The 24,729-nt window shown below is 35.8% G+C and overlaps 1 protein-coding gene across 1 annotated transcript; it reads right to left on the bottom strand.

Moving 5' to 3' along the window:
• Window positions 1-18,114: 18,114 nt before the first annotated feature.
• On the bottom strand, window positions 18,115-23,330 carry LOC123566461 (uncharacterized). The gene is made up of 4 exons (XM_045360592.2): window positions 23,179-23,330; window positions 20,139-20,358; window positions 19,202-19,353; window positions 18,115-18,722 (listed from the first exon to the last, which is right to left on the bottom strand). The coding sequence occupies exons 1-4, from the start codon at window positions 23,225-23,227 to the stop codon at window positions 18,451-18,453; spliced, it is 693 nt and encodes a 230-aa protein (XP_045216527.2). The 5' UTR covers window positions 23,228-23,330; the 3' UTR covers window positions 18,115-18,450.
• Window positions 23,331-24,729: the final 1,399 nt, after the last annotated feature.

The following is a 24,729-nucleotide window of genomic DNA, read 5'->3' as shown; positions in this document are numbered from 1 at the left end:
AATGATGTGATAATTCCAAAATGCTACAAACTGGAGGAAATGTCAAACTTGGTATGCACATTGTTTTTGTCAATATTTTCTTATTACTCATTCTGATCGTTTAAAGTATTATAACTCATTTAACATGGTTTAGAAGCTGTACCATTTGCCCTAAACAATTTGAATATAGGACATATTGTTCAGTATGGAGAGCCCCAAACAATGTGTACATTTTGCTTTTGAGAATGAGTTTGGCGATTCAAATCGTCATTTAATGGGCTTTAGGTAATGAATATTATTTTGTATTATTCAGTTATTATATAAACAATGATATGAACATGTTCAAAAGTTTTTATTTTAGATCAAATAACCCACATTGACAAATATATAAGCTTATGTAGTAGTTGATGGATACTGACCCAAGTGTTCATAGAAATTTCGGAGATAAAGCCCGAAATGCTATGAGGGTAATAGCCAATATTGTAGTTTGAAATTTTGCATATTACAGTTCTGTATTATTTTGTTATAAAACACTTGATTAAGTCATAAGCTATCATTATAACAAAGGGTCAAATTACAGAGTTGTAAAGATTATAACAATATATACCAGATTTGGGTGAGGAAAGTTGGCCTCGCAGATGCTTTTATTAGACTTGAATATTATATATGTCAAATATAATGCAACAATCCTTTCCTTTGACTTTTCTTTTGCATATTGTTGTTTGATTATACCTTTGTGAATTTTGGGGAGTTCTGTTAATTTCATTGTTACAGACCAAATACATGAAGAAATAAGATTTTACACTGCTCACTAACGTTCCACAAATTCACAAGATGAAACCGATGAATTCCGAAAAAAAAAAACGGGAGCTATTTCTACCAGACTTAATGGGGAAAAAATATTGTTCAAAATATACTGGCAATGCTTATTTTCAAATATATCAAAATTTTGAACTTACTTTGTTTGTCAGTCTTATTCTGTTTTCGAACTAGTCTTTGATTCCATAAATGTCAACAAATGAACTGGAAATAGACATCAGCAAGGGAGGTCAACAGTGTTATTTTATGGGATCAGTTTTTAAATTTATTACATATTTGATTAGCTTCCCTTTGTAGATAATATTTAGTTAAATTACACCTAAGTTGAGCATACTTAATTGTTGTTGTTTTTTTTTTTTTGTTTTTTTTTATTTTGTTAATTATTAATAAAGAAAGTGCTTCCAAATGAATTTCTTCCAAGAAAGATACTGATTGTTTTTATAAAAACTTTGGCTTTATTAAACATTATCTGTCGTTGAGACAGTTATTTCATGCAAAGAAGGTATAAACATTTTGTGATGATTTAAGTATGAAAAAAGTCATTCAGTAAGTGATTCAAATTATCATAAGAGGTCTGTCTGTTCCTGAAAAATAAAATGATGTGATGATTAGAAACATGAAATTTAATCAGTATTTTCATGACATGTATACTGTCATTTTGAACATATTTTAGTGTGGGGTTTTCATGTTTTTATTTTTTCCATTAATATGTGTCATGTTCCATATCCATTTGATATTATTTACTTTATACCTAAATTACAATAGTGAGATCTCCATTTCCAAAGTCCCATGAGTTTGTATGTGTAAATAACTTGTTTATTTGTTTGTTTTGGGTTTAACGCCGTTTTTTTTCAACAGTATTTCAACATCTGGTTCCTTTTCACATAAAATATTGAACCATGCTATGAAGCCAGATACTTGTGAAATAACTTCCTCTGTAGGTGACATATTTGTTGTCTTCTTCAAATGTATGACTTACATTTTTTCCTATTATTATTTGTGGAATGCATCTTTCTTGCGGTTTCTGAGGTTGTTGTTTTTTTTATTTCTGCAGCAGTCTGCCATAAACCATAATGGATGATGTATTTTGTTGTTATTTCTTTTTGTTCTAATTCTTACATTTTATTCTGCTCAATATCTTTCCTTTTTTCAAGAATTATTGTTTTCTTTTTAAGACTGATTTCTTGCTTTCTTTTTCTGAATATTAGTTGGATGTTTTTTCTTCTTTTCCTGCATTTTCAGTCAAACTAGATATTTCTTCATTGTCCTTTCCACCCGCCGTTACATGACTGAAATACTGTTGAAAAACGGCGTTAAACCCAAAAACAAATTGTCCTTTCAAGTCAGCCAATTAACACTTTTGTTAAATTTCCACATAATATGTGATTTATGACGTATTAATGTTGCACTTGGCTAGATCAAGTTGCCCAACCACTCTTTCGGGTAACTTGTTATGTTTAAGCGCAGAGACTGGACCATTTGTTTTGCTCAAAGAGAAATTTTACCACATTCAAATTCGTCAGCAAGAAGTCTAGAATTTTTTTTTCAAGATCTTTGAAATGCTTTCTAACATTAAGATTCAAATTGCATCTTGTTGATATCAAACTTTCAGTTATTGTAATAATGTTATCACATGCGAAAGGTGTTGATTCACCCGTAATAAATTTACTGATGTTCCCATATTTGAAAAAATCTAACAGTTTTTTTTTGTAAGTTAACTGCATTTCAATTATATGACCAGGTGTCTCAATTAAATTTCATAATGGTTTGGTTATGAATTTGTCAATAAGTCCCAGAGATCCTGCTCCACATAAAAACGGGTTCTTTCATTTCTTTTAACAAAGATTTGAGTAACAGGTTTTCTGTACCGTATACATTTTCCAAAAAATACATTAAATGATAGTGCAGAAAATATACAGACGCTCCTTTATGAAACACTATTGAACCGGCTACCTCGGAAATTAAGTCATCATGATCATAAAGGTAAAGAGAGAAAGCGGCGCATATGCACCACAAGCTTCATCGCCACCTCTGCTGAATGCTTTGCAAGTTTTCTTATCAAACTGACTGTTCCACTTTATTTTGATTTTGGAATTCTTTCTTCTATGATATTCACCCTCTCAAACTTGTAAAGGGTCTTGTTAACTTGGTCATCTGCAAATACCAACAGATGCAAGCCACAGAAGAAGTTATGCATGTTTGCAAGGTGCATTCTCTCTCACGTTCTTCCAGATCAACCCAATGTCAGGCAATATTTTCTGCCTGTAATCAGACAAAAGTTTATTTTTCGGTGGCTACTCTGTTTGACATGGTACTTCGAATAAAAAGCATAAATATAAAGCAGTTTTTAGAAGGCGTTTATGTCTGTTCAGATGTTTGGAAAATTTTATCAATTTCACTCAGAATAGATTGAAATACTGTCAGTGTAGTTGATTCAGATCCCGAAGACTTAAAAGTGTACTTCTTTTTGTCTCACCGGTTATAATAATCAATGTCCAAATTTTTTCTCCAAATTTACAAGTTTCATCTGTAAAGTGTTTTCGATGGATTTTCTTTTTCATTAAATATTTCTGATATTTGCCTGTGGCACAGAGATAATCTTTCATTGTTTATATTTGAAATTATATTTACAGAAGGTAACCGGTCAACTTTCTTTCCTGTCAGTGTACCAGTAACAGTTTCTATCACTGGGTCTGCATGAAGCCCGCCCGCTTAGCTCAGTAGGTAAGAGCGTTGGTCTACGGATCTCGGGATCGCGAGTTCGATCCTCGGGCGGGGCGTATGTTCTCCATGACTATTTGATAAACGACATTGTGTCTGAAATCATTAGTCCTCCACCTCTGATTCATGTGGGGAAGTTGGCAGTTACTTGCGGAGAACAGGTTTGTACTGGTACAGAATCCAGGAATACTGGTTAGGTTAACTGACTGAAATACTGTTGAAAAACGGCGTTAAACCCAAAACAAACAAACAAACAAAGCATGTGCCATCCATTAAACTTAAAAAACAGTCTTGCTTTATCTGTAATTTGACCTTTGTCTTTGTCAGATAGTTCTACTTTGCCATTTCTCTCTCTTTCAAAATCATCATTAAGAGATACATTTACATCCTTTAGTTGAATAATTTCTTCTTGTATTTTGTAACATTTGTCACATTTTTAACTTTCTGGATTGGTTTTAATTTCATTTAGGTTGACATTTGTTTGTTTTTCATAACTTTATTTCGTTTCCTCAAACATTCTACGTTTCCATCTCGATGAAAATACTTTTTCAAATTTTTATTTGGTTTATTAATCTTTCTTTGACTTTTAACTCTTTTCTGAACTTTTCTATGGCATTACACTTTTGCGTGTACTCAGCTTTTATGACTTTGACTTTTCTTTTTTTCACAGGGCACTGTTTCAAACGGAATCTCCAATGATTCACTAAGTTTCTTTTCATTATGTCTCCCACCACACAGTGGTGTGGGAGACATATTGATTTGCTCCAGCCTGTCTGTGTGTCTGTCTGTCTGTCATAAAGCTTGTCCGCACTCTAAGTCGAACATTTCTCATCTGATCTTCACCAAACTTGAACAAAATGTGTTTGATCATAAGACCTCGGCCAAGTTCGATAACTAGCCAAATCTGCACAGGCACTTTTGAATTATGGCCCTTGAATTACTGATTGGGTCCATTCATCAAAGCCATCGAGAGAAACTAGGCATTTTTCAATGGGATCCATTCATCAAAGCCAGCGAGAGAAACTAGACATTTTTCAATGTTGCAGTTGTGGGAGACATGCGCTTTTCTCAAAAGCATCTCTAGTTTATAGCAGTTTTTTTTTTCAACGTGGTCTTTTTACTTTCAATACCACAACTTCTGAATAGATAAAGATTCTACACCTTTTAATATTTTTTGATATATTCAAGTATTTGTACATATGAGACTTTCTTGTTTTTCAGATGTAGGATGTCTTTATTTTTCTCTTCACTGTGTATTATTCAGACATGCACACTAGGGGGGTAAGAACGAACTAGTCAGTTTCTTCCCACATCACTGTCCATTATGATTCAGGTTTGCAGATATACATACTGGGGGATGGGGGGGGGGGGGGGGGTGGAAGGAGAGAGAGAAACAACTAGTCAGTTTCTTCTCTCTTATTGTGTACAACAACTAAGGTAAAAACAACTAACCGTGGTTTGGGGCGGGGGGATGGGGGGAGCAACATTTTCTTACCTTTGTGTACAAAAACTATGGCGAAAAACACTAACCAAGGGATATGGGGGAACTAACTTGTTGGGTTTTTTTCCCTTCTTTGTGCACTAAAACTAGGGGGGAGGAACTAAAATGGCCACGCCCCTGTGTGTCTGACATGTACTTACTATAAGCCTTTATATATCTTCTCTGAATCAATAATAGCTAGAGCCTTGATAATTGACGTGTGATATCAGATTTGTAATGTCTTCCATAATTGTTCAAATTATTGCTTTAAGTTCAAAAATTAGTATGATATGTATATAATATAGGCTAACATAGACGAAACCTAACTCTGTACCCATACAAACACACTTGAAGCCTTGTACACAGGTCAGCGCTTTAGGGTTCAATGACTGTCTTGTTTAAGATTTTCATGTCATCAGATCCTTTCGATGAATCCTGAAAATTGTAGTAACTTTCTGTTCACATTTATCCAATAGTACTTTATTATAAAGAATTTTACGTAAGTTTTTGACAAACTGAATCTACAAAATATGCAATGATTTTCAACATTGAATATTTTGGTATGGGTATGCAAAACATGTATGAAAATCTTATTATTGCAGTTGAAAAGAAGCTGATGCATAAATGTTCAAATATGAGCTGCCATGAAAACCAACATATGGTGTCGCAAGATAGCACAGCTGCGCATGCGCATTGGACAGGCTCATGCTGTCGCTACAGTTTTCCAATTCCAATGTTTAAAGCGACAGCATGAGCTGACCGATGCCGGATGCGCAGCTGTTGGATCCTGCTGGTCGCACACCCCTTTTGGTTTTCCCATGCACGTATATATTTAAAGCAATCTTCATTGATCACTACATTAATTTTTGAAGTATTATTTTGTTGATTGAAATATTCAAGCAATGCAATATGACATAAGTGATTCTGTCTACATCAGTGAAAGGTAATTCTTAATAAATTTTTGACTATGTCCTTGGGTCCGCATTGTTAGGTCATTATTTACTGCGTTCTTCAGTTATAAATGGAAAACAATTTCAATCTCAAGGTCAAGATGACCATGATATTGCCCATGATCTTTGAACAATCGGCCTCAAAATCAGTCGGACATCTGCCAATCAAACTGGATGTTTGTATGCTGCAGTGTTCTTCAGCTGTATCAATTACCAAGGTCACATGACCTTTCACATTAGGGGTCATTTACGGACCACAGGTAATCTTCATATGAAGTTTGACACCTGTATGCAAACGTTCTTGTATTTACTGTTGGAAACGGACATAGATGGACAACACAAATGATGAAATGGGTTACAGAAAACACGTAAATGGCAGATCATAATTATGGGTATACTACCTTAAAATGAAATATCTATGGAAGGCCGTCGTGCCATGCTAATTGCCAAATGCTAAATGAAACACTATTTAAAACTAATCGCTAATTACTTAATGCTAAATGCCACTTAAACTAATGAATGTTAATTAATTCTTTGCAAGCATGGAATGTTCTTATAATTAGACCGAAAATGTTTTATCTAAAATGTTAATAAAAATAGCATGATGCACCGGCCTTCCATATATATTTTAGGTATAGACTATATTATTGAATGACCAGTTTTCAAATTTGATAATCAAGAAGTATTACATTTCAACACTATTAAATTAGAATATAAATGTTGTTTTTTTTTCTTGTTGTTTTTAGTCTGTACATATAATATTACATATATATGGTACAAACAACTGCATAAATTCCAAAATTAACATGAACTAACTCGTCCAAATTGACAGTCTTATTATTTCTAACAAACCAGATTTATTTCCCTATTAAAAGTGTGAATTAAACCTGTTTGTTACTATGCAACAAATGCACTGTTAGCATATCACAATTATTACGAAATTATTATATAGACAGAGCTGTACATATATTTAAGATACATATAGTTCTTTCCATCATTACTTCTCCTGTCAGTATGCCCCTTGCCGGCGGGGGGGGGGGGGGGGGGGTAGAAAATGCCGGCTGTATCTCCATGCAGAGGGGTACGACTCTCCCGAAAATGGAGCCGCCCGTTTGCCGTGGAGAGGAGGGTCCTGGATGTTGAGGTGCCCCATAGCACCCCGGGGAGGTGATGCATGCTTGTTTACATGTGTGCATCCCCTTTTCGGGGTGTGAGTGCCAACACACATTTTTGGCCTCTAATTCGGTCTAGACGTTTTTGGCGGTCGTATTGGCCCGATACGATCAATCGGCTGGTCATGCCAAGCCCTAGGAAATTGCACTTTACTTACTCTTACATCTTCTAATTCGTCATATCAAATCGCATCTGTGTTTTTTTTTCTTTTGACAACGCACATTTATCTTCTTTTGGCAAATTAACGTCACACAAAATCAAATGTACTTTCCTTCTCTTGTCACATTTTACTGCTTTCAGCAACTTTCATAGTACGTTCACACAAAAGTATTGAACACGTCATGGCAATATGTAGATTTCTATTACAATTTCTATTTCCTAGAAGGCGGTGGCTTAGGGTCAATTGGTTGGGTAAAGTAGCAATCCCTTGAATCCCCTTATTGCATTTTTGCAATACAGCTGGTGATATAAACAAGATTGCAAAATACCTGGCCGAGTATATCACTACAGTATCCCTAACATGTTTGAGCTGGATATCCGCTCTGCTTACATGTTCCCTTGTTGGACTCCGCGGCGGGTGGGGGCTGCGAGTGACGAATGTTAACAAATTCATCATGGAAAATCAAAATAAAAACAAACGGCCGCATACCGAAACAGACTCAGATGGCACGGAAGGTGAGAATCCCTCTCACCGACCATACACATCCAACATGGCATTTCCAAGATTTCTGTTAATTCAGTCAACTGATGAAACTTTTAAAATGACAAGTCTTTCTCCATTCGTAATTGAAAAAAACACTTCAAAGTGTAGCTGGTGTTCCGAAGTCCGTGAAGAAATTACGCAGAGGGGATCTGCTCGTTGAAGTAGAAAAAGCAGCACATGCTCAAAATTTACTTAAACTAACATCCTTCTTCAACCGGCCATGTAAGTGCATTGCACACCGCACTCTGAATTCCTCAAGGGGGGTCATCCGCTGTCCTGATCTTGCTGGAGTTTTGGAGTCGGAAATTGTGCACGGCCTTGCTGATCAACATGTCACGGCTGCTAGACGAATCAAAATTAAACGATTAGGAAAAGAAATAAACACAAACACTATTATTCTTACTTTCGGCATACCTTTCCTTCCATCAGTCATAAAAGTTGGATACCTCATGACAAAAGTTACAACCGATATCCCTAATCCACTTCAATGCTACTGCTGCTTTAAGTTCGGACACAACGAGAGAAACTGCAAAAGTGATCACATTTGCCCAAGTGCTTTCGAGATGGCCATTCCCATGACGAGGACAAGTGCAATTATACAGTGCGTTGAGTGAATTGCGGCGAGCCACATTCAGCCAGGTCTTGCGACTGCAAGACGTGGAAACTCGAGAAAGAAGTTCTTCATGACAAGTTCACACAAGGCATTGGATTTCCAGAAGCCAGGCAAATTGCCAATGCTAGATTTACAGCTCCATCACTCGCACAAACTTATTCATCAATCACTAAATCTGTCGCTAACAAAACAACACAGTGTATTGATGCTTTTACTCAAACAGATTCAGTGACCGTTTCTCAAAATCCAGCCCCAACTTCGGAACCTAGCAAACAACAATCAAATGTACAGAAAAATCCTCAAGGTAAAGCTCCAGCTGCAATACAAAACATCCCTAATTACAAGCCACAACAACAACGAACAAGCAATGTATCTAACAATTCAACAAGTACTTCATCATCGGTAAAGGTGAATAAAACACCTAGACAAAGAATTGAACTAAATACCGGTGGAGTGGGGAAGGGATCTTATGATCCCATTAACCACTACAACCGGTTTGAACATCTAGCAGTAGATGTAGATATGGAGGACGAGGAGGATGGACGTTCGTCTAAGCCTCCTGCCATACCTCCTAAACCTTTAACGGAGAAAAAGATTAGTAGGATGTCTTCTCCTGAGAAGACTGAATAGTGTGAATACCATGTTTCCAGATAGAACTTATTTATGTCGAATAAAATAATCCAGTGGAACTGCCGTTGACTTAAAGCTAATTTTAATGAAATTCTCCTTCTTCTATCAAAATATAATCCCTCTTTGATGTGTTTAAATGAAACCTTTTTGAAAGAAAGTGACAACATATCCTTTAAAAATTATTCAACGTATAACTTTATCAATAAAAGTTCAGAAAAGGCTTCTGGTGGCGCATCAATTTTAATAAATAATGCACATCCGCATAGAGAAATTGTTTTAATACTACCATTCAGTCAGTTGCATTGCATGTAACTATGGATCGACCTATAACATTTTGTTCAATATATATACCTCCAAAATTTAAACTTAATCTTGAAGATCTTGACAACCTGATCAATCAACTACCGCAACCGTTTATTCTGATGGGAGATTTCAATGGTCACCACGAGTTTTAGGGTTGTTCTGATAGCAATGCTAGAGGTCAAATTATTGAAACCTTTATTGAAAGAAATTCTCTCTGCTTACTGAATGATAAATCCAAAACATACCTACATCCTGCTACAGGACACTACTCTTCTCTTGATTTGTCAATTTGTCAACCAAGCCTTTTTCTTGACTTCGAATGGAGTGTGCTAGATGACTTACATGGGAGTGATCATTTCCCGATTATCTTATCAAGTATTGTTCAGCAAACATCAGCTGATTCCTCTTATTTTAAATTTAATAAAGCTGACTGGCAGCAATATCAGTATTTATGCAAAAATGATTTGTCTTCGCCAATTTTTTTGATCCTATTGATCGGTTTTCTGTTATTTTATCAGATATTGCAGACAAGTCCATCCCAAAAACTTCAAGAAATGGTAAATCAAAAAATAAACCATGGTATAAAGATGATTGTAAGACCGCTGTTCGAAAACGTAGAGCGGCCGTTAAAAAATTTAATATTCGACCGACAAAAGACAATCTGCAATCAGTTAAGATTCTCAGAGCAAAAACTCGCAGAACTATAAAACAAACAAAAAAAAACTCCTGGCATTCATACGTTTCTAAACTTAATTCTAGATCATCGGTTTAAAAAGTGTGGGAAATGATTCGTAAAATAAGTGGGAAAGGAAAAACTTCAAATGTTTCTCATCTTAAACAATCTGACCAGACTACTGCATCTACCAAAGAAGACATTGCTAATACTCTTGGTGAAGCTTTTTCAAAAAACTCTTCTTCACATAATTATGACCAAAGATTTCAAAACATTAAATTAACTAAAGAAAGCAAACCTCTGAATTTTGATTCAAATAATGAGGAAGATTATAATAAACCTTTTTCGATCAAAGAGTTAATTGACTCTTTAGACAAATATCATGATACTGCAGCTGGTCCAGACCAAATACATTATCAACTTTTAAAACACTTACCACAAGAATCATTAGACCTTCTCCTTGAAATCTACAATATTACATGGAAAACTGGTGTTTCTCCAGACTCCTGGAGAGAAGCTGTTGTTATTCCCATACAAAAACCCGGAAAAGATAGCACGAACCCAAGTAATTATAGACCGATAGCTCTTACTAGTTGTTTATGTAAAACTCTGGAACGTATGATTAATTCTAGACTAGTTTGGTACCTCGAATCGCAAGGTTTAATTACAAACTTTCAAAGCGGCTTTCGCAAACAACGCAGTACAACCGATCATATTGTTCGACTGGAAAATTTTATTCGTGATGCATTTATTAAAAAAGAGCATCTAGTGTCTGTCTTTTTCGATTTAGAAAAAGCTTATGACACTACATGGAAATATGGTATTATGAATGATCTTAACGACATAGGTTAAAAAGGTCGTCTGCCAACATTTATATCACAATTTTTATCTGATCGAAGTTTTAAAGTGCGTGTTGGTGATACCCTTTCTGACTCTTTTGAGCAAGAACAGGGAGTTCCACAAGGTTCAATTTTATCTGTCACACTTTTTAGCATCAAAATTAATAATATTGTGAAATGTTTGTTACCAGGGACAGACTGTTCATTATATGTTGACGATTTTTTGATATGTTATCGTTCAAAAAATATGCGTACGATTGAACGCCAATTACAACAGTGTTTGAATAAAGTCCAAACTTGGGCCATGGAAAATGGGTTTAAATTTTCCCAATCGAAAACTCAATGTGTCCACTTTTGCCAATTACGGAAACATCATTGTGACCCTGAGCTTTTTCTAAATGGTACAAAAATACCCGTTGTTGATGAAACAAAATTTCTTGGTGTTATCTTTGATAAAAAGCTTTCGTTTGTATCTCATATAAATACTTGAAAGCCAAATGTCTGAAGTCATTAAATCTTTTAAAGGTAATTTCAAATACTGATTGGGGAGCCGATCGCACGGTTTTATTAAGACTTTATAGGACTTTGATTAGATCTAAGCTAGATTACGGCTGTATTGTTTATGGTTCCGCTAGAAAATCTTATTTACAAATGTTAGATACCATACATAATCAAGGTCTTCGTATTGCTCTTGGTGCATTCCGAACATCGCCAGTTGAAAGTTTTTATGCTGAAGCAAACGAACCATCTCTTTACATTTACACACGCCGAGAAAAACTTTCACTGCAATATGCTTTAAGAGTGACTGTCAACAAATCAAATCCTGCTCATGAAATTATTTTTAAACCAAAGTACTCCGATTCATATAAGGAAAAACCAAAACAAATCAAACCGTTTGGATTTCGCATACAATCTTCTATGAATGAAACTGACTTTGAATTCGATGGTATTAAAGAAAATTCAATTCCAGATACACCACCATGGACCCTTCATATCCCTACAGTTCTTTTCGATTTGAAAACTGCCTTTAGAAAATCTGAAACAAACCCTGAAATATTCAAGTCCAAAGGACTATTTTGCAATTTACACAGACGGTTCAAAAGATGAATCAAAGGTTGGCTGTGCTGCTGTCAGCCTCCTTCATCAATCAAAATTACGTTTGCCAAATAATGCAACAATATGTTCAGCCGAGGCTAAAGCTATTGATTTAGCCCTAAATTTTATATCAAGAAATAGTGCAAACAAATTTATTATCTTTTCCGACTCGCTTTCTGTTTTACAGTCAATTCATAACCGAAATATGGAAAATCCATTCATTCAAAATATTCTTCTCAGGCTTCATGAACTATCTTTAAAAAAGTTTATCATATTTTGTTGGATTCCTAGTCATGTTGGTATTCTTGGAAAAGAGGATGCTGATATTGCAGCAAAGAAATCCCTTTTATTATCACAATCTAATTTGAAATACATTTTATCTAAATGGCAATCGTCATGGAACCGTGCTTCATTCAATAAACTTCATGATATCAAACCTACTCTAGGGGAATGGCACCAAGGGAACAGATCTGTTCGCAGGGAGGAAGTTGTTCTTTCTCGCTGTCGAATAGGTCATACCCGTTTGACTCACTCTTACCTTTTGAATAAAGAAGATCAACCCGAATGTGTACCATGTCAAACACCGCTAACTATTAAACACATTTTAATTGACTGTGTGGACTTTGCTACACAACGCAGTACATATTATGACGTTCAATCTTTGAGCGAATTATTTGACAATGTTTCAGTCGGAAATTTTTTATCGTTTTTAAAGCAGATTGGAATATATCAAAAGATCTAACACTCCTTATTTTTATTTACATCTTGCAATATTATTATGTTTGCAGCTGATATTTTAACACACACGTATATACATTTTTACATTACTGTTTTTAGATATGCTTTACATTTTTACATGGATGTTTTTAGGTATGCTTTACATTTTTACATCAATGTTTAGGCTTTACAGTTAGCGTTTGCAATATGACTTCTTCTCGGCGATATATGACCTTTTTGTGTCGATTCGCCGTAAAACCCAACTCACTCACTCACTCACTCACTCTCCTGTCATTAATGTCTGTGACACTTTATTGCATTCTTTGTTTAATTTGTCTGAATTTAATTCGCTTGTAAATACTGTTGAAGTAGAGCATGTTCCAGTAGAAAATATTTGTGTAGTTTCACTTTTTAAACGCTTCTTCAACAATTTTCATAGGCTTTAATATACTGGGGTGGTGAAAGAGTGGCATCAATATCTGATGAAATTGCTATAGTGCTCTGTAAATCCTAAAGCGACAAGGAAATGTTTTATGTTTTAATGTTTAATTGTTAAGATAAAATATATATAATATATATATGATCAGACTTACTTTCATAAAATTTATATCTTGGACGTTTCGAAAATAAATAAGTATAATAAATTACACACTGTGTAATTATATAATTGTACAAGAAATATTTAAACAATCTTAAGTAACATTATTTATAGACCTGCTTATTTACAAAACTTTTGTTAAGTGGATATCAAAGCAGATTGGCGACGGTAGTCTATACTTTTTTAGAAAAGAAAACTGTGAATATTAAAAAAATTCAGTTTCTTTTTTTCTCCCAATTGACATCGTCATCCTGCCCTTATCTCTGCAATTCGGCAATGACGCACCTCTTTAAAAATTCAATACACAAATGAATATATTCTTTGCAATACAACGACAAACACATAAGTCACAGTGTCCTGGTATTTGTATGGCTTGTAATATCGAGTGCGGTTCTCACTTGCATTGAGCTGTATAATGAGTTCTTTGACAAATTCAAACAACACAACCAGCGCCAATAATACTTCAAAGGCCATGTAAAACGAATATCGCTATGTAAAATTTCATTTTTTTGTCCAAATTGTGACCGTCATCCTGCCCTATATACTGAACTGATCCAGCAACGAAGCACCACTTACTGTACTTTACAAGCTTAATACATATAAATGTTTGTTTGTTTGTTTGTTGTTGTTTTTTGCAATTCTGCGACGTACACTTAAGACACAGTGGCCCGATATTACTAAGGCTAGTAATATCGTGTGCGGTTCTCACTAGCATTCGGCTGTGTCATGATGTGTTTAATGTTATGTCGCAGTGCCCGGATATTATTAAGGCTAGAAATATTTTTCATGTGCGGTTCTCATTCGCATTGAGCCGTACAAGGATGAGTTCCATGACAGACTGAAGCAATTCAACAAGCTCCACATATTTTTCATAGATCATGTATATTTACTTTTGCTATTACAAATTTCTTTTTTTCTCTCTCCAAATTGACACAGTCATCTTGCCCTAACCACTGCGATTGTAGGGTTAACGCACGTTTTTTTGTGTAACAACATCTGCAGAATCCCAAGGGATTGGTTGGTGCACGAGCCCGTAGGGCGAGTGCACCAACATAGCCCGAGGGATTCTGCAGATGTTGTTTCACGAAACAAACGTGTGTTATCGCTATTCTTGCATAAAACACAACTTAAGTGCTGGAAATATCGAAAAAACAAGACTATCCAGCTGACATTAGCCGATCGAAGTCGGCCGTTTCAGGTTGTTATGGTCACATGTTTTATTTATGCATTTCCAGGGCATACAGAAACAGTGCGTATTTTATACATGTCGAACGGACATTCTTGTTGTGGTAATTTCTTTAATATTAAATATATGTAAAATAAGCATGACTTCCCCTTTTTCCGATATATCGGTAGGAACTTTAGCTTTAGAGGCTCGGAATTATGAGAAAAGGGCATAACCCTACACGGCATCCTGTCTTTACACAATTTGCAGGTGAGGTGCCGACAGAACACAATTCTGCTTGGTTTAAATTAATAGTCTGCCCCTTACGCCTTTTAAATGTAAATATTATCGTTTAATAGAAACTGGTATCAATACCTATATTCTTCATGTCGTTAAGAATGAAATATCTAGGCCTAACTAGAAAATTTTGCTTTACACCCCACCCCATCGCGATCAAAGTTTGATAAACACAAAAATTTGAATTTTTCCAACATCGATATAATCAACTTAGATTGGATTTATAAACTCAAACATGGTTGGTGAGATCTACAAATAAATTGAAAAATATATAATAAATACCTTCTGTTCATCAAATGTTCATTAACTGTGGAAAATTCCTTCAAACTTTACGCTTCGTCATGTTTATGCTTTACATTACACACCATCACTGCATCAGTAGACTGCATAGATGTGTAAAGTAGACACAAACATTTTTTAAAGGTTTTAGTGTAAGCTTTAAAGTTAGCATGTCAACTTTCTCGACTCAAATTAATTTGGAAAACGAAATTGTATTTTTGTAAATTGTTGTTTGCCTATCATTTTCAGGGATTAAATCGCGGTGTGTAAACTTACTTTGAGTCTAATACGCGTAATAATACAATAATAAGGAACGTCAAGTCAGTCGCGTATCAAGAGAGGTAGCGCTTATTACAAGTTAAAGTAAAGTTAGGTTGAAAAATGATATTTTTAATAAATATGCAGATGAAAAGATTTCATAAATCTCGGACCTTTCGACTTCGGCCAAAATTGATTCGGGATCCATAATTTGCTTACGTTGGACCCACAACAGCATATTCAAAACGTTCACCAACAGCGCGTGCTCACGAGAATCTCCTTGTTTGTACACGTTTTTTCCCTGTTTGTGCATGCCCAAAATCGGCAAAAAACAAAGGTTTTATGCAAGAATCAGCAACGATGCACCTCTACCCAAAGTCAATACACAAATATATTCTTTGCAATACAGTGACAAACACATATGTCACAGTGTCCTGATATTTGTTTGGCTTGTAATATCGAGTGCCGTTCTTACTTGCATTAAGCTATATAATGATGAGTTCTTTGACAAATTCAGACAATTCAACCAGCGACAAGAATACCCCATAGGCCATGTAAAACGAATTTCGCAATGAAAAAAAAATCCTTTTTTTTGTCCAAATTGTGACTGTCATCCTGTCCTACCCGCAACGAAGCACCTCTTGCTGTACTTCACAAGCTTAATACACATACATGTTATTTGCAATTCTGCGACACAATGGCCCAATATTACTAAGGCTTGTAATATCGTGTGCGGTTCTCACTAGTATTTAGCTGTATAATGATGTGTTTAAAGTTCGGTCCAGATTGGAGAATCTATAATTGTAAATCACTAATTAAATACATGGATACATTTTTTATTCATTTTTGCGTTCGAATGACAAACACTTATGTCACAGTGGCCGGATATTACTAAGGCTAGTTATTACGTTACAGGTGCGGAAAGGGTATGCATGTGCGTTTTACATTGATACCAGCAGTTTCCAATGTTTATTGTATTTTTTGTAAAATGTGCCGATGCAAATAATTTTCCCAACAACTAGCTGTAGCGACATTAGATTCAACCAGTTTTCATTATAACTGGAGAATATTTCAACTTTCACCAGCAAACAAGATTCACACCCTGAGTTCTTGTACACTTCAAGATACTGAACGGAAAACGTAAAGCAAACACGATCGGTGAAATATTTTATGTCAATTCACGAAGAAACAAGAGATTTCTCCAGATGACTCGCAAAAAATCCGTTCACGGACGACCTTGACGCCTGCTCAAGAGAAATCAAGAGCTTTTCCGGGGCGGCCAGTATGCAAGGCCACCTGCAGGGACCTCAACTACAATGGCTACCCGGTGGGATCTCACTTTTATGTAAAGTTACGGCCACGGAATCTGCACTAGAAGCCAAAAACCGTTTTAAAGCGATCCTGGTCAAGCATATTAACATACCCTTGCCCGGAACCTAGATTTTGTTCCATGATGACCACCACAATGGGTGACGGGCTTCCGCTCTCTCTATAACACCCACCTGGTGGCTCACCAGTTTCTTCAACAGTAACAAGACTTGACATCGCCACGAAAACTCGCAAATATCCGTTCAAGACCGACTTTCACGCCCATTTCCAATGGAAAACAAGAGCTTTCCCGGGATGGCCAATATGCTGGGTCCGCATGCACGGCCCCTACTCTTTGGTCTACTGCTGGAGGCCAAAACGCGTTATGCTCCATCTTTCAATGGTTGAGTGATATGTGATCAAATATGAAGTCATATTTATTTTACTCTAAAATATGACAGGCTATAGAAGTTATTTTACTTCTGTCATGATTTTCTGCATTATAACGGAATTCGCTCGTTTATAACTTACATCAAATGTATGTGTACACTTCGTAACTTTTTAAAACTGGGTCAAGATTTCGATATTATAACATTTGTCTAAATTCGTTCAATTACATGCTCTAAGCATGTTAGAATTTTCATGAATACGCTTTTAGTAATATGGAGGGGCGTTGGAGGTTTCGTTAAGTGTATGACAAGTAAAAGACATTTTTTCTGTCTACTTTTCGATCCTTCAAATTAATTGAACGCAGTACTCAGCTTCCTCTTTACGAAATTAACTGCCGTATTCTATGCCTTGTATTGCATAGGACTACTTCTCAATACGAGTGTGATGTAACTTTACACACCTTATTGTTCCCTTCAGGAACACTTTTTTTCTCATTTTTTTTTCCTTTTTACATAACTGTTTTTAGATATGCTTACATTTTACATGGATGTTTTTAGATATGTTTTACATTACTCATAGTGTTCTTTTACATGTTTACATCAATGTTTTTGGGTATGCTTTACATTTTTACATCGATGTTTCTGCTTTACAGTTGGCGTTTGCAATATGACTTCTTCTCGGCGATATATGACCATTTTTGTCGATTCGCCGTAAAACCCAACTCACTCACTTACTCATTTTTTTTCCTTTTTATGCCCCCGGCATCTACTGATGCGGGAGGCATATAGTGATTGTCCTGTCCGTCCGTCCGTTCGTTCGTCCGTCCGTACGAGGCTAACCAAATGGGACCGTTTCGTCTAGCATCAATACCCCTTACTAGAATGACTTGATACTAATGCAGATGTAACCTGTGACCATTCCTCATCTTCAGACATTACCTGACCTCAGTTTGACCTTGAACTTGACCTCGTTTTAGACTTAGATTGCTTTGTATCGACAAGGGTGCCACCGGGGGCATCAAGCATTTATTGAACGCAGCTCCTTGTTCTTAATATCATACTTACCTCATACATCATTTATTGTGCCGCCGACCAGTTAGGTTTAAATACAAATCTAAACACTGATGTTTTTCATTGTTTTTTAAAGAAATGTATCAAAGAAGCTGAAACGATAGACAAAAAAGCTTTACACATACATTTTGTTAAGTAGTTTTTTTTAAAAAAAAATGCATAATTTATCATCTGAAACAATATTGCAGTCCTCTTATCTTAACAGAAAACCTGGGTATATTTGACAGTCGCCAGCAACTGCTATATACAGTGTCAACAAGCCATTCTGAGTCAAATTTAGCTATAGTCTCATAGGTAGACACAAATTCATCTGAAACCACACAGTTGCATTAATAGTTTAGAAATAATCAGGACAAGAAGCAAATACATAAGAGCACTTGTATCTCTATGTTAATTGTCGATACGAAGTTCAGTGGACGGGGGTGCAGCGGACACCAAGCCGAACGAATACGGGGGCGGCGGGCCTTGACTTGGATAAGGCGGAAGTTCGGGATCCATGTCAGCCTTTACTGTGTATCTAGGAGGAGAAGTCCTGTCACTGGTGGGTGCAGTCCGCTCTGGTTTGTTGTGGGGCTTAGGTCGGTCCTTTGAGTCATCCCCGGGTCTCATACCACTTATTGGTGTGTAGAAGACTGCGTACGGGGCAGTTCTCTCGATAGGCGCTGAAACATAGGTTATTGTAATTGAAGTCATTAAAGCATGAGAGTAAAAACATCTTGTATGCGATTCCCGGTAATAAATAAGATAGTGTAATTCGACATGTCTTTCAACGTCCCATACCGAGAAATTTACTAAATTTTAAGTATCTTATTACATTTACAAACTACCTCTTATATGGGATGTGGTTTTTACATCATTTGCTAACGATCAAAAAAACCTTATTTGAGCCGCGCCATGAGAAAACCAACATAGTGGGTATGCGACCAGCAAGGATCCAGACCAGCCTGCGCATCCGCGCAGTCTGGTCAGGATCCATGCTGTTCGCTTTCAAAGCCTATTACAATTATAGAAACTGTTAGCGAACAGCATGGATCCTGACCAGACTGCGCGGATGCGCAGGCTGGTCTGGATCCATGCTGGTCGCACACCCACTATGTTGATTTCCTCATGGCACGGCTCATTTATAGCCATTGATACATACTTCTTCTTCTAGTTTCAGTGCTGCCTCCTGGTGCAGTCTTCCTCAGCTTAGCTTTCTTGTGTTTGTAGATGCCAAACACACAACAGGACAGGGCGACAACAAGCATTACTCCGGCGAAGATCAACAATCCGCGGACTAGGTGCACATTTCCACTGAAAGTTAAATAAAAAATCCAGAAAAATATATAGACGACAGTACCCCTCATATTGCATTTATCTACACCATATCTGGAATTCCTGATGGGTGCAATGCGGAAATCGGGAAAAGTCTTGTCCTTGCCTCATGTAAGTTAAAATACTTATAACATCTATAACGTCTATTATGCCATTCTGAACGAAGAAGACAAACCTCAGTGTAAACCATGTCAAACACCGGTTACTATTAAACATGTTATAATCGACTGTGTGGACTTCGGTCCACAGCGCACTACATAATATGACGTTCAATCTTTGAAAAGTTTCAATCGGCAATATTTTAACCTTTTTACAGCAGATAGGCATTTATCACAAAATCTGAACATCTTATATTTTTATTCACAAATTTTGCAATTTTATTGCTTAACCCTTTATATGTACAACATTTAACATAAATGTTTTAAGAGATGCTTTACAATTTACGTTTTTAACCCTTTATATGTATATACATTTTTACATAAATGTTTTAGAGATGCTTTACAAGTTACGTTTTCAAAACAAATTCTTTTCGGCGACATATGACCATTTTATGTCGATTCGCCGTAAAATCCAACACACTCACTCACATTATGTTATTCTTATTTCATTTTATAAAAATGCAGTAATTCACCGTTTACAGGAGAAAAGTAATTTATCGTTATATAGAAAACCTCGAATGAAGATTATTCCTTTACACCCAAAATTGAAATGAAGCGCAGTAATTTTCCATTTTTATCAAGATGTTAAAGTATCAAAAAACATACTGTCCCTCCTGCTGCTTTGCCTTCTCTGGATCCTCGCAACATTTCTGGTCGTCGAGAGTTCCACAGCAGCCGAACGGACAGATCAAATAGTCCGTGTATCTGGTGTCATGGTCGATCCGAATATGTATACAGTGATCACTCAGGTCATTCTGATCATCTTTGCTGTCGTCATAACCATCATCATCGTCTCGTCTGTGATGCTCTGCTAACACACCCTGGACTAAAGTATGTATAGAATATCAGTGTGCACATAGACAAGAGCGGAGATACTAAAAGACTCACCACAACCAAATGACTTACTTTTTTCTCCCACGTGAACTTCGTGCAAATCATTCTGATAATATTGGTATAATACAGCTATTCTACAAGATGACAGGCGGACAATTTAGACCCTCCCTGAATAAATGTGTTTTCACAATTTCTTCTGCAAACATATTCAGTCATTTCCTTTTCAGTTAAACTTTAAAAACATTGAATAATAACTATCTTACACTGTAGAACAAAATATGGTCTAAACTCCTTAAAAACGCACCACAAAATAATTGTATTCTTTTGTATTTCCATGATGGTAATTATACATGATTTGCATGAAAAAAAATGAGATATTCCATTATTTAGTTACAAATTGACAGTGACATGTATTAAGCCAAGCCAAGACGATGTGTGTAATGTCTTAACATTGTATTGAATTACTGTAGCATTATGTACAGAAATCAGTGTATTTAGTTTAAATTTCAATTATATTTTGTTTCTACTGTGTAAGATAGTTATTCATCTATATTTTTGAAACTATGGCCTTGTATATGTCACTGTCCATTTGTAACGAGATACTTTTTCATGCAAACTATGTATAATTACCATCATGGAAATATAAAAGAATACAGATTTTTGTGGCGCATCTAAAAGACCCATCACAACCTAGTGACCTACTTTTTTTCTCCCACATGAACTTTGTGAATATCATTCCGATAATACTATTATAATACAGCTATGATGAACAATTTAGGCCCTCCCTGAAATAATGTGTTTTACAACTTCGTCTGATCACGAAGGCCGTAGGCCTGAGTGATATATTGTTTCGCATAAGAACGAAAAACTCGGGTTATTCCTTGATAAATCACACTTTGGAACTTGTTATTTCGATTCTAACACGACATATCAGTATCAACAGTGTTAGAAAAAATGGTAACTGCTTTTTACGACATGAACTACACTTCGTGCTACGCACCTGGATCATTCTATACATAGAGGATGACGTCACTACTTTGCACGCGCATGGGTTAAATTGAAAATACCGCAATAAAAAAGTGAACATTTTAACACGACGACACACATGAAAATGACGTGAAATGTGGCGTCACGCACCCGACATGAATTTGAACGTCAATACGAAAAAATAGTGCTAATTGGAAATTATTAATCCGTGATTTAAATGTTTCTGACATTGTTTTATCTTATTTAAAGTGAGAAACTTCTCAGAAAACAACAATTTCGTCAACTTAGGCGGCAGTTTCATTGGCAAACGTTCTAACGTCACGTCACAGTATGTGCTATCTATGGGTAAGGTCCGATTAATTGCACGTATCTCATACAAAGACGTGCGTATGTAAATAATCGTAACCAATCGAGCACCGAGAAATCCTGAATGTTCCGCCTCTGCATGAACGGTTATGATTTCTTGAGCGTGAGATTTTTTTTTTCAAAATAGACAAGTCATCCGCTGGTAGAAAGTGACTGTCTTTAACCATCTTTTCTGTAACGAGGAATTTTCTTAACTTCTTTTCAGGCAATATCACTTACATTATACATCACTAAAAAAACTCTTAAAATTTCAAAATATCTTGATTAGTTTTGAATTTATCGTTAAAAATCAACTTTGACAGGGTGTTTTTTCTACTGTATTTTCCGGCCATTTTGGACACTACATTTTATAACAATTTCAATTTGACTCTATCTGCTGATGGATTGTTATCAAACTTTCATGACATCTGTTGTTGTTGTTGTTGTCTAAGTTTGCATGAAAGCGCAAGTTCTACGTAATGTTTCAATTTTTTCGTGGGTCAGTATTAATTCTTTTAGAAAAGAACAGGCCATTTTCTATAGAAGAACTCTTAACTTGTAAAAAATATCAATTTCTTTCTACTATACGTAATTCAGTACTAAAAAAACAATTTCAATGTAACGGTTGAACCAGTCGCAGTGATCCTGCCAAAACAAATGTGACAAAAGTCTTGGTTCAACGCGCAACTTAAAAAATCTTTTTTTCAGAACCTGAACACCAACGTTTAACTTACATTTGTTGAAAGCCATGAAAAGAAAAATACAAAATAAATATTAAAGAAGCAATTATTCAGATAAAACCACTTCATATTTTTTCATATTAAAATGATTTTAGATATAAAAATAGAGAAAACGTGTCCCGTCTCTTTATATCAATAAGTTTTTCTAAATATCAAATTACTTAGATTTTACATATTTGAAAAACATTATGTTAATATTTTATTCTATTTGATCTGAGCGTTAGAATGGGTTTTAAATCGATCGAACATGTTCTATATTTATTTTATACAGAGCCGGAAAAGAAATCATCGATCTGCTTTTCCCGTTACCATAAACGTTTATTTGAAGAACACTGATAGTAATTGATACTGAAAACAAACGAATTTTAAAGAAATGTGAAATCAAGATCATTTTTACATTGTTTTTTTTTTCTTTCACCTGAAAAAACAGCTTCAATGATTATAATAATAAATATGACAGAACTGTGACATAATACACTCTGCACATTTGAATAAGTAGCGGGTTGTATAATATTCAGACATAATAATAACTATGATAGTAAAGTGACCATAATATAATTTTCCAGTACCCATATTGGTCACATTTCAATTTATTGTGGAAGAAGAGGATTTCATACAATACATGTCGCTTAACACAATATCGACCACTATCGATAATTTGTTTTGTCATATATCACAGAGGTTATCATAAAAAAATCTATACTCTTTAGTTTTACAATGTTCATAATCAAAATACTTACATTGATATGTAAACAGCAGCAGAAGTAAATTAAAAATAAAGAAATCCATATTTGTTCTTTACACACAACTATCCAAGACGTTTAATGAGAACAAACCGACAGTCGCATTAAACATTGGCATCACTCCAACTGCTGTCTTTCATCTACCTACCCTGAAATACGAGATTTGTCTCATTAATTAATAAAAGCGCTATTAGCTTTATCGATTGATCCACCGTTGTACATTTTTAAGCACACCGTATAACCGTATCCGTAGATATCATTCAAGATCAACTGTCGAGATTATTAGAATATAACTTGCGAAATACACTAGAGACAAAGTCCAGATTAGTCCTCACGTCTACTTTACACCTTTGACAGAGAAAAATTATTGATCCAATGGTGACAGCCTGGACTTCTCTTCACTGAGAGAGTCTAATGATTGAGATCGCGGCACTGGGTTTTGAATCCGCGACATCCGAGTTAGTAGTCAGACTGCTCATCATTACATCACTGGAGCATTCTTAAAAACATTTCTCACATGACATCATTAGTTTCGTCAAAACAGTTCAGAGATAAGTGATCGCAAAATTTAAATACGTCGAAGACGTTATATACTTGAATTTAAGACTATCCAAACTTTCACGATGTAGAGTTTCGCCAAAGAAAATTACTTAACAAGAGCTGTCATTATTACTGACAAATGCCCCCGAACATTTGTGCCAAGTAATTGTAAAAACCCTTCATGGATGGCAGTTATGGACCGGACAAGAAACAGACCATGTTAACCATTAACCTCTAAATGTGACCTTGACCGTAGAGCTAGGGGTCTGGATCTTGCGCACGACACGTCGTCTCATTGTGGGGAACATTTATGCCAAGTTATTTCAAAACCCCTTTATGGATGGCAGAGTTCTGAACCGGACACTAAACAGACACTGTTAACTTTAGACCTCTAAGTGTGACCCAGACCTTGGAGCTAGGGGTCTGGGCCTTGCGCAAGACACATTGTCTTATTATGGTGAACATTTATGCCAAGTTATTTCCAAATCCCGTCATGGATGGCAGAGTTATGGACCGGACACTAAACAGATCCTGTTAACCTTTGAGCTCTAAGTGTGACGTTGACCTTGGAGCTAGGGGTCTAGGTCTCATGCATCACATGTCATCTTATTATGGTGAACATTTATGCCAAGTTACTTTAAAATCTCTTCATGGATGGGAGGGTTATGGAACGGACACGAAACAGACACTGCTTGACATTTGACCTCTTAGTGTGACACAGACCTTGGAGCTAGGGGTCTGGGCCTTGCGCAAGACACATTGTCTCATTATGGTGAACATTTATGCTAAGTTATTTCAAAATCCCTTCATGGATGGCAGAGTTACAACCCGGACAAGAATTTACAGGGACGCACGGACAGTGCGATTTTAATATGCCCACCGTCGGGGCATAAAAATATTAAGAATGATTTTCTTATATTGTAGTGGTCACCTCTCTTCAGTTTTCATACGTATGCCGTTATTTTGTAACAGTCAAAAACATAAATTATATTTCAGTGGCCGTTGTGG

Source organism: Mercenaria mercenaria, chromosome 8 (assembly GCF_021730395.1).
Source record: "Mercenaria mercenaria strain notata chromosome 8, MADL_Memer_1, whole genome shotgun sequence".
Lineage (NCBI taxonomy): Eukaryota > Metazoa > Mollusca > Bivalvia > Venerida > Veneridae > Mercenaria > Mercenaria mercenaria.
Note: the sequence above shows the minus strand (reverse complement) of the source record. Positions and strands in the feature narration are given on the sequence as shown.

Coding starts and splice junctions, on each gene's coding strand:
- LOC123566461 (XM_045360592.2), bottom strand. CDS start 23,227: ATGGATTTCTTTATTTTTAATTTACTTCTGCTGCTGTTTACATATCAA. Junction 20,359..23,178: donor GCTGCTGTTTACATATCAAT/GTAAGTATTTTG, acceptor TACATACTTTAG/TCCAGGGTGTGTTAGCAGAG. Junction 18,723..19,201: donor CACTGAAACTAGAAGAAGAA/GTATGTATCAAT, acceptor CCTATGTTTCAG/CGCCTATCGAGAGAACTGCC.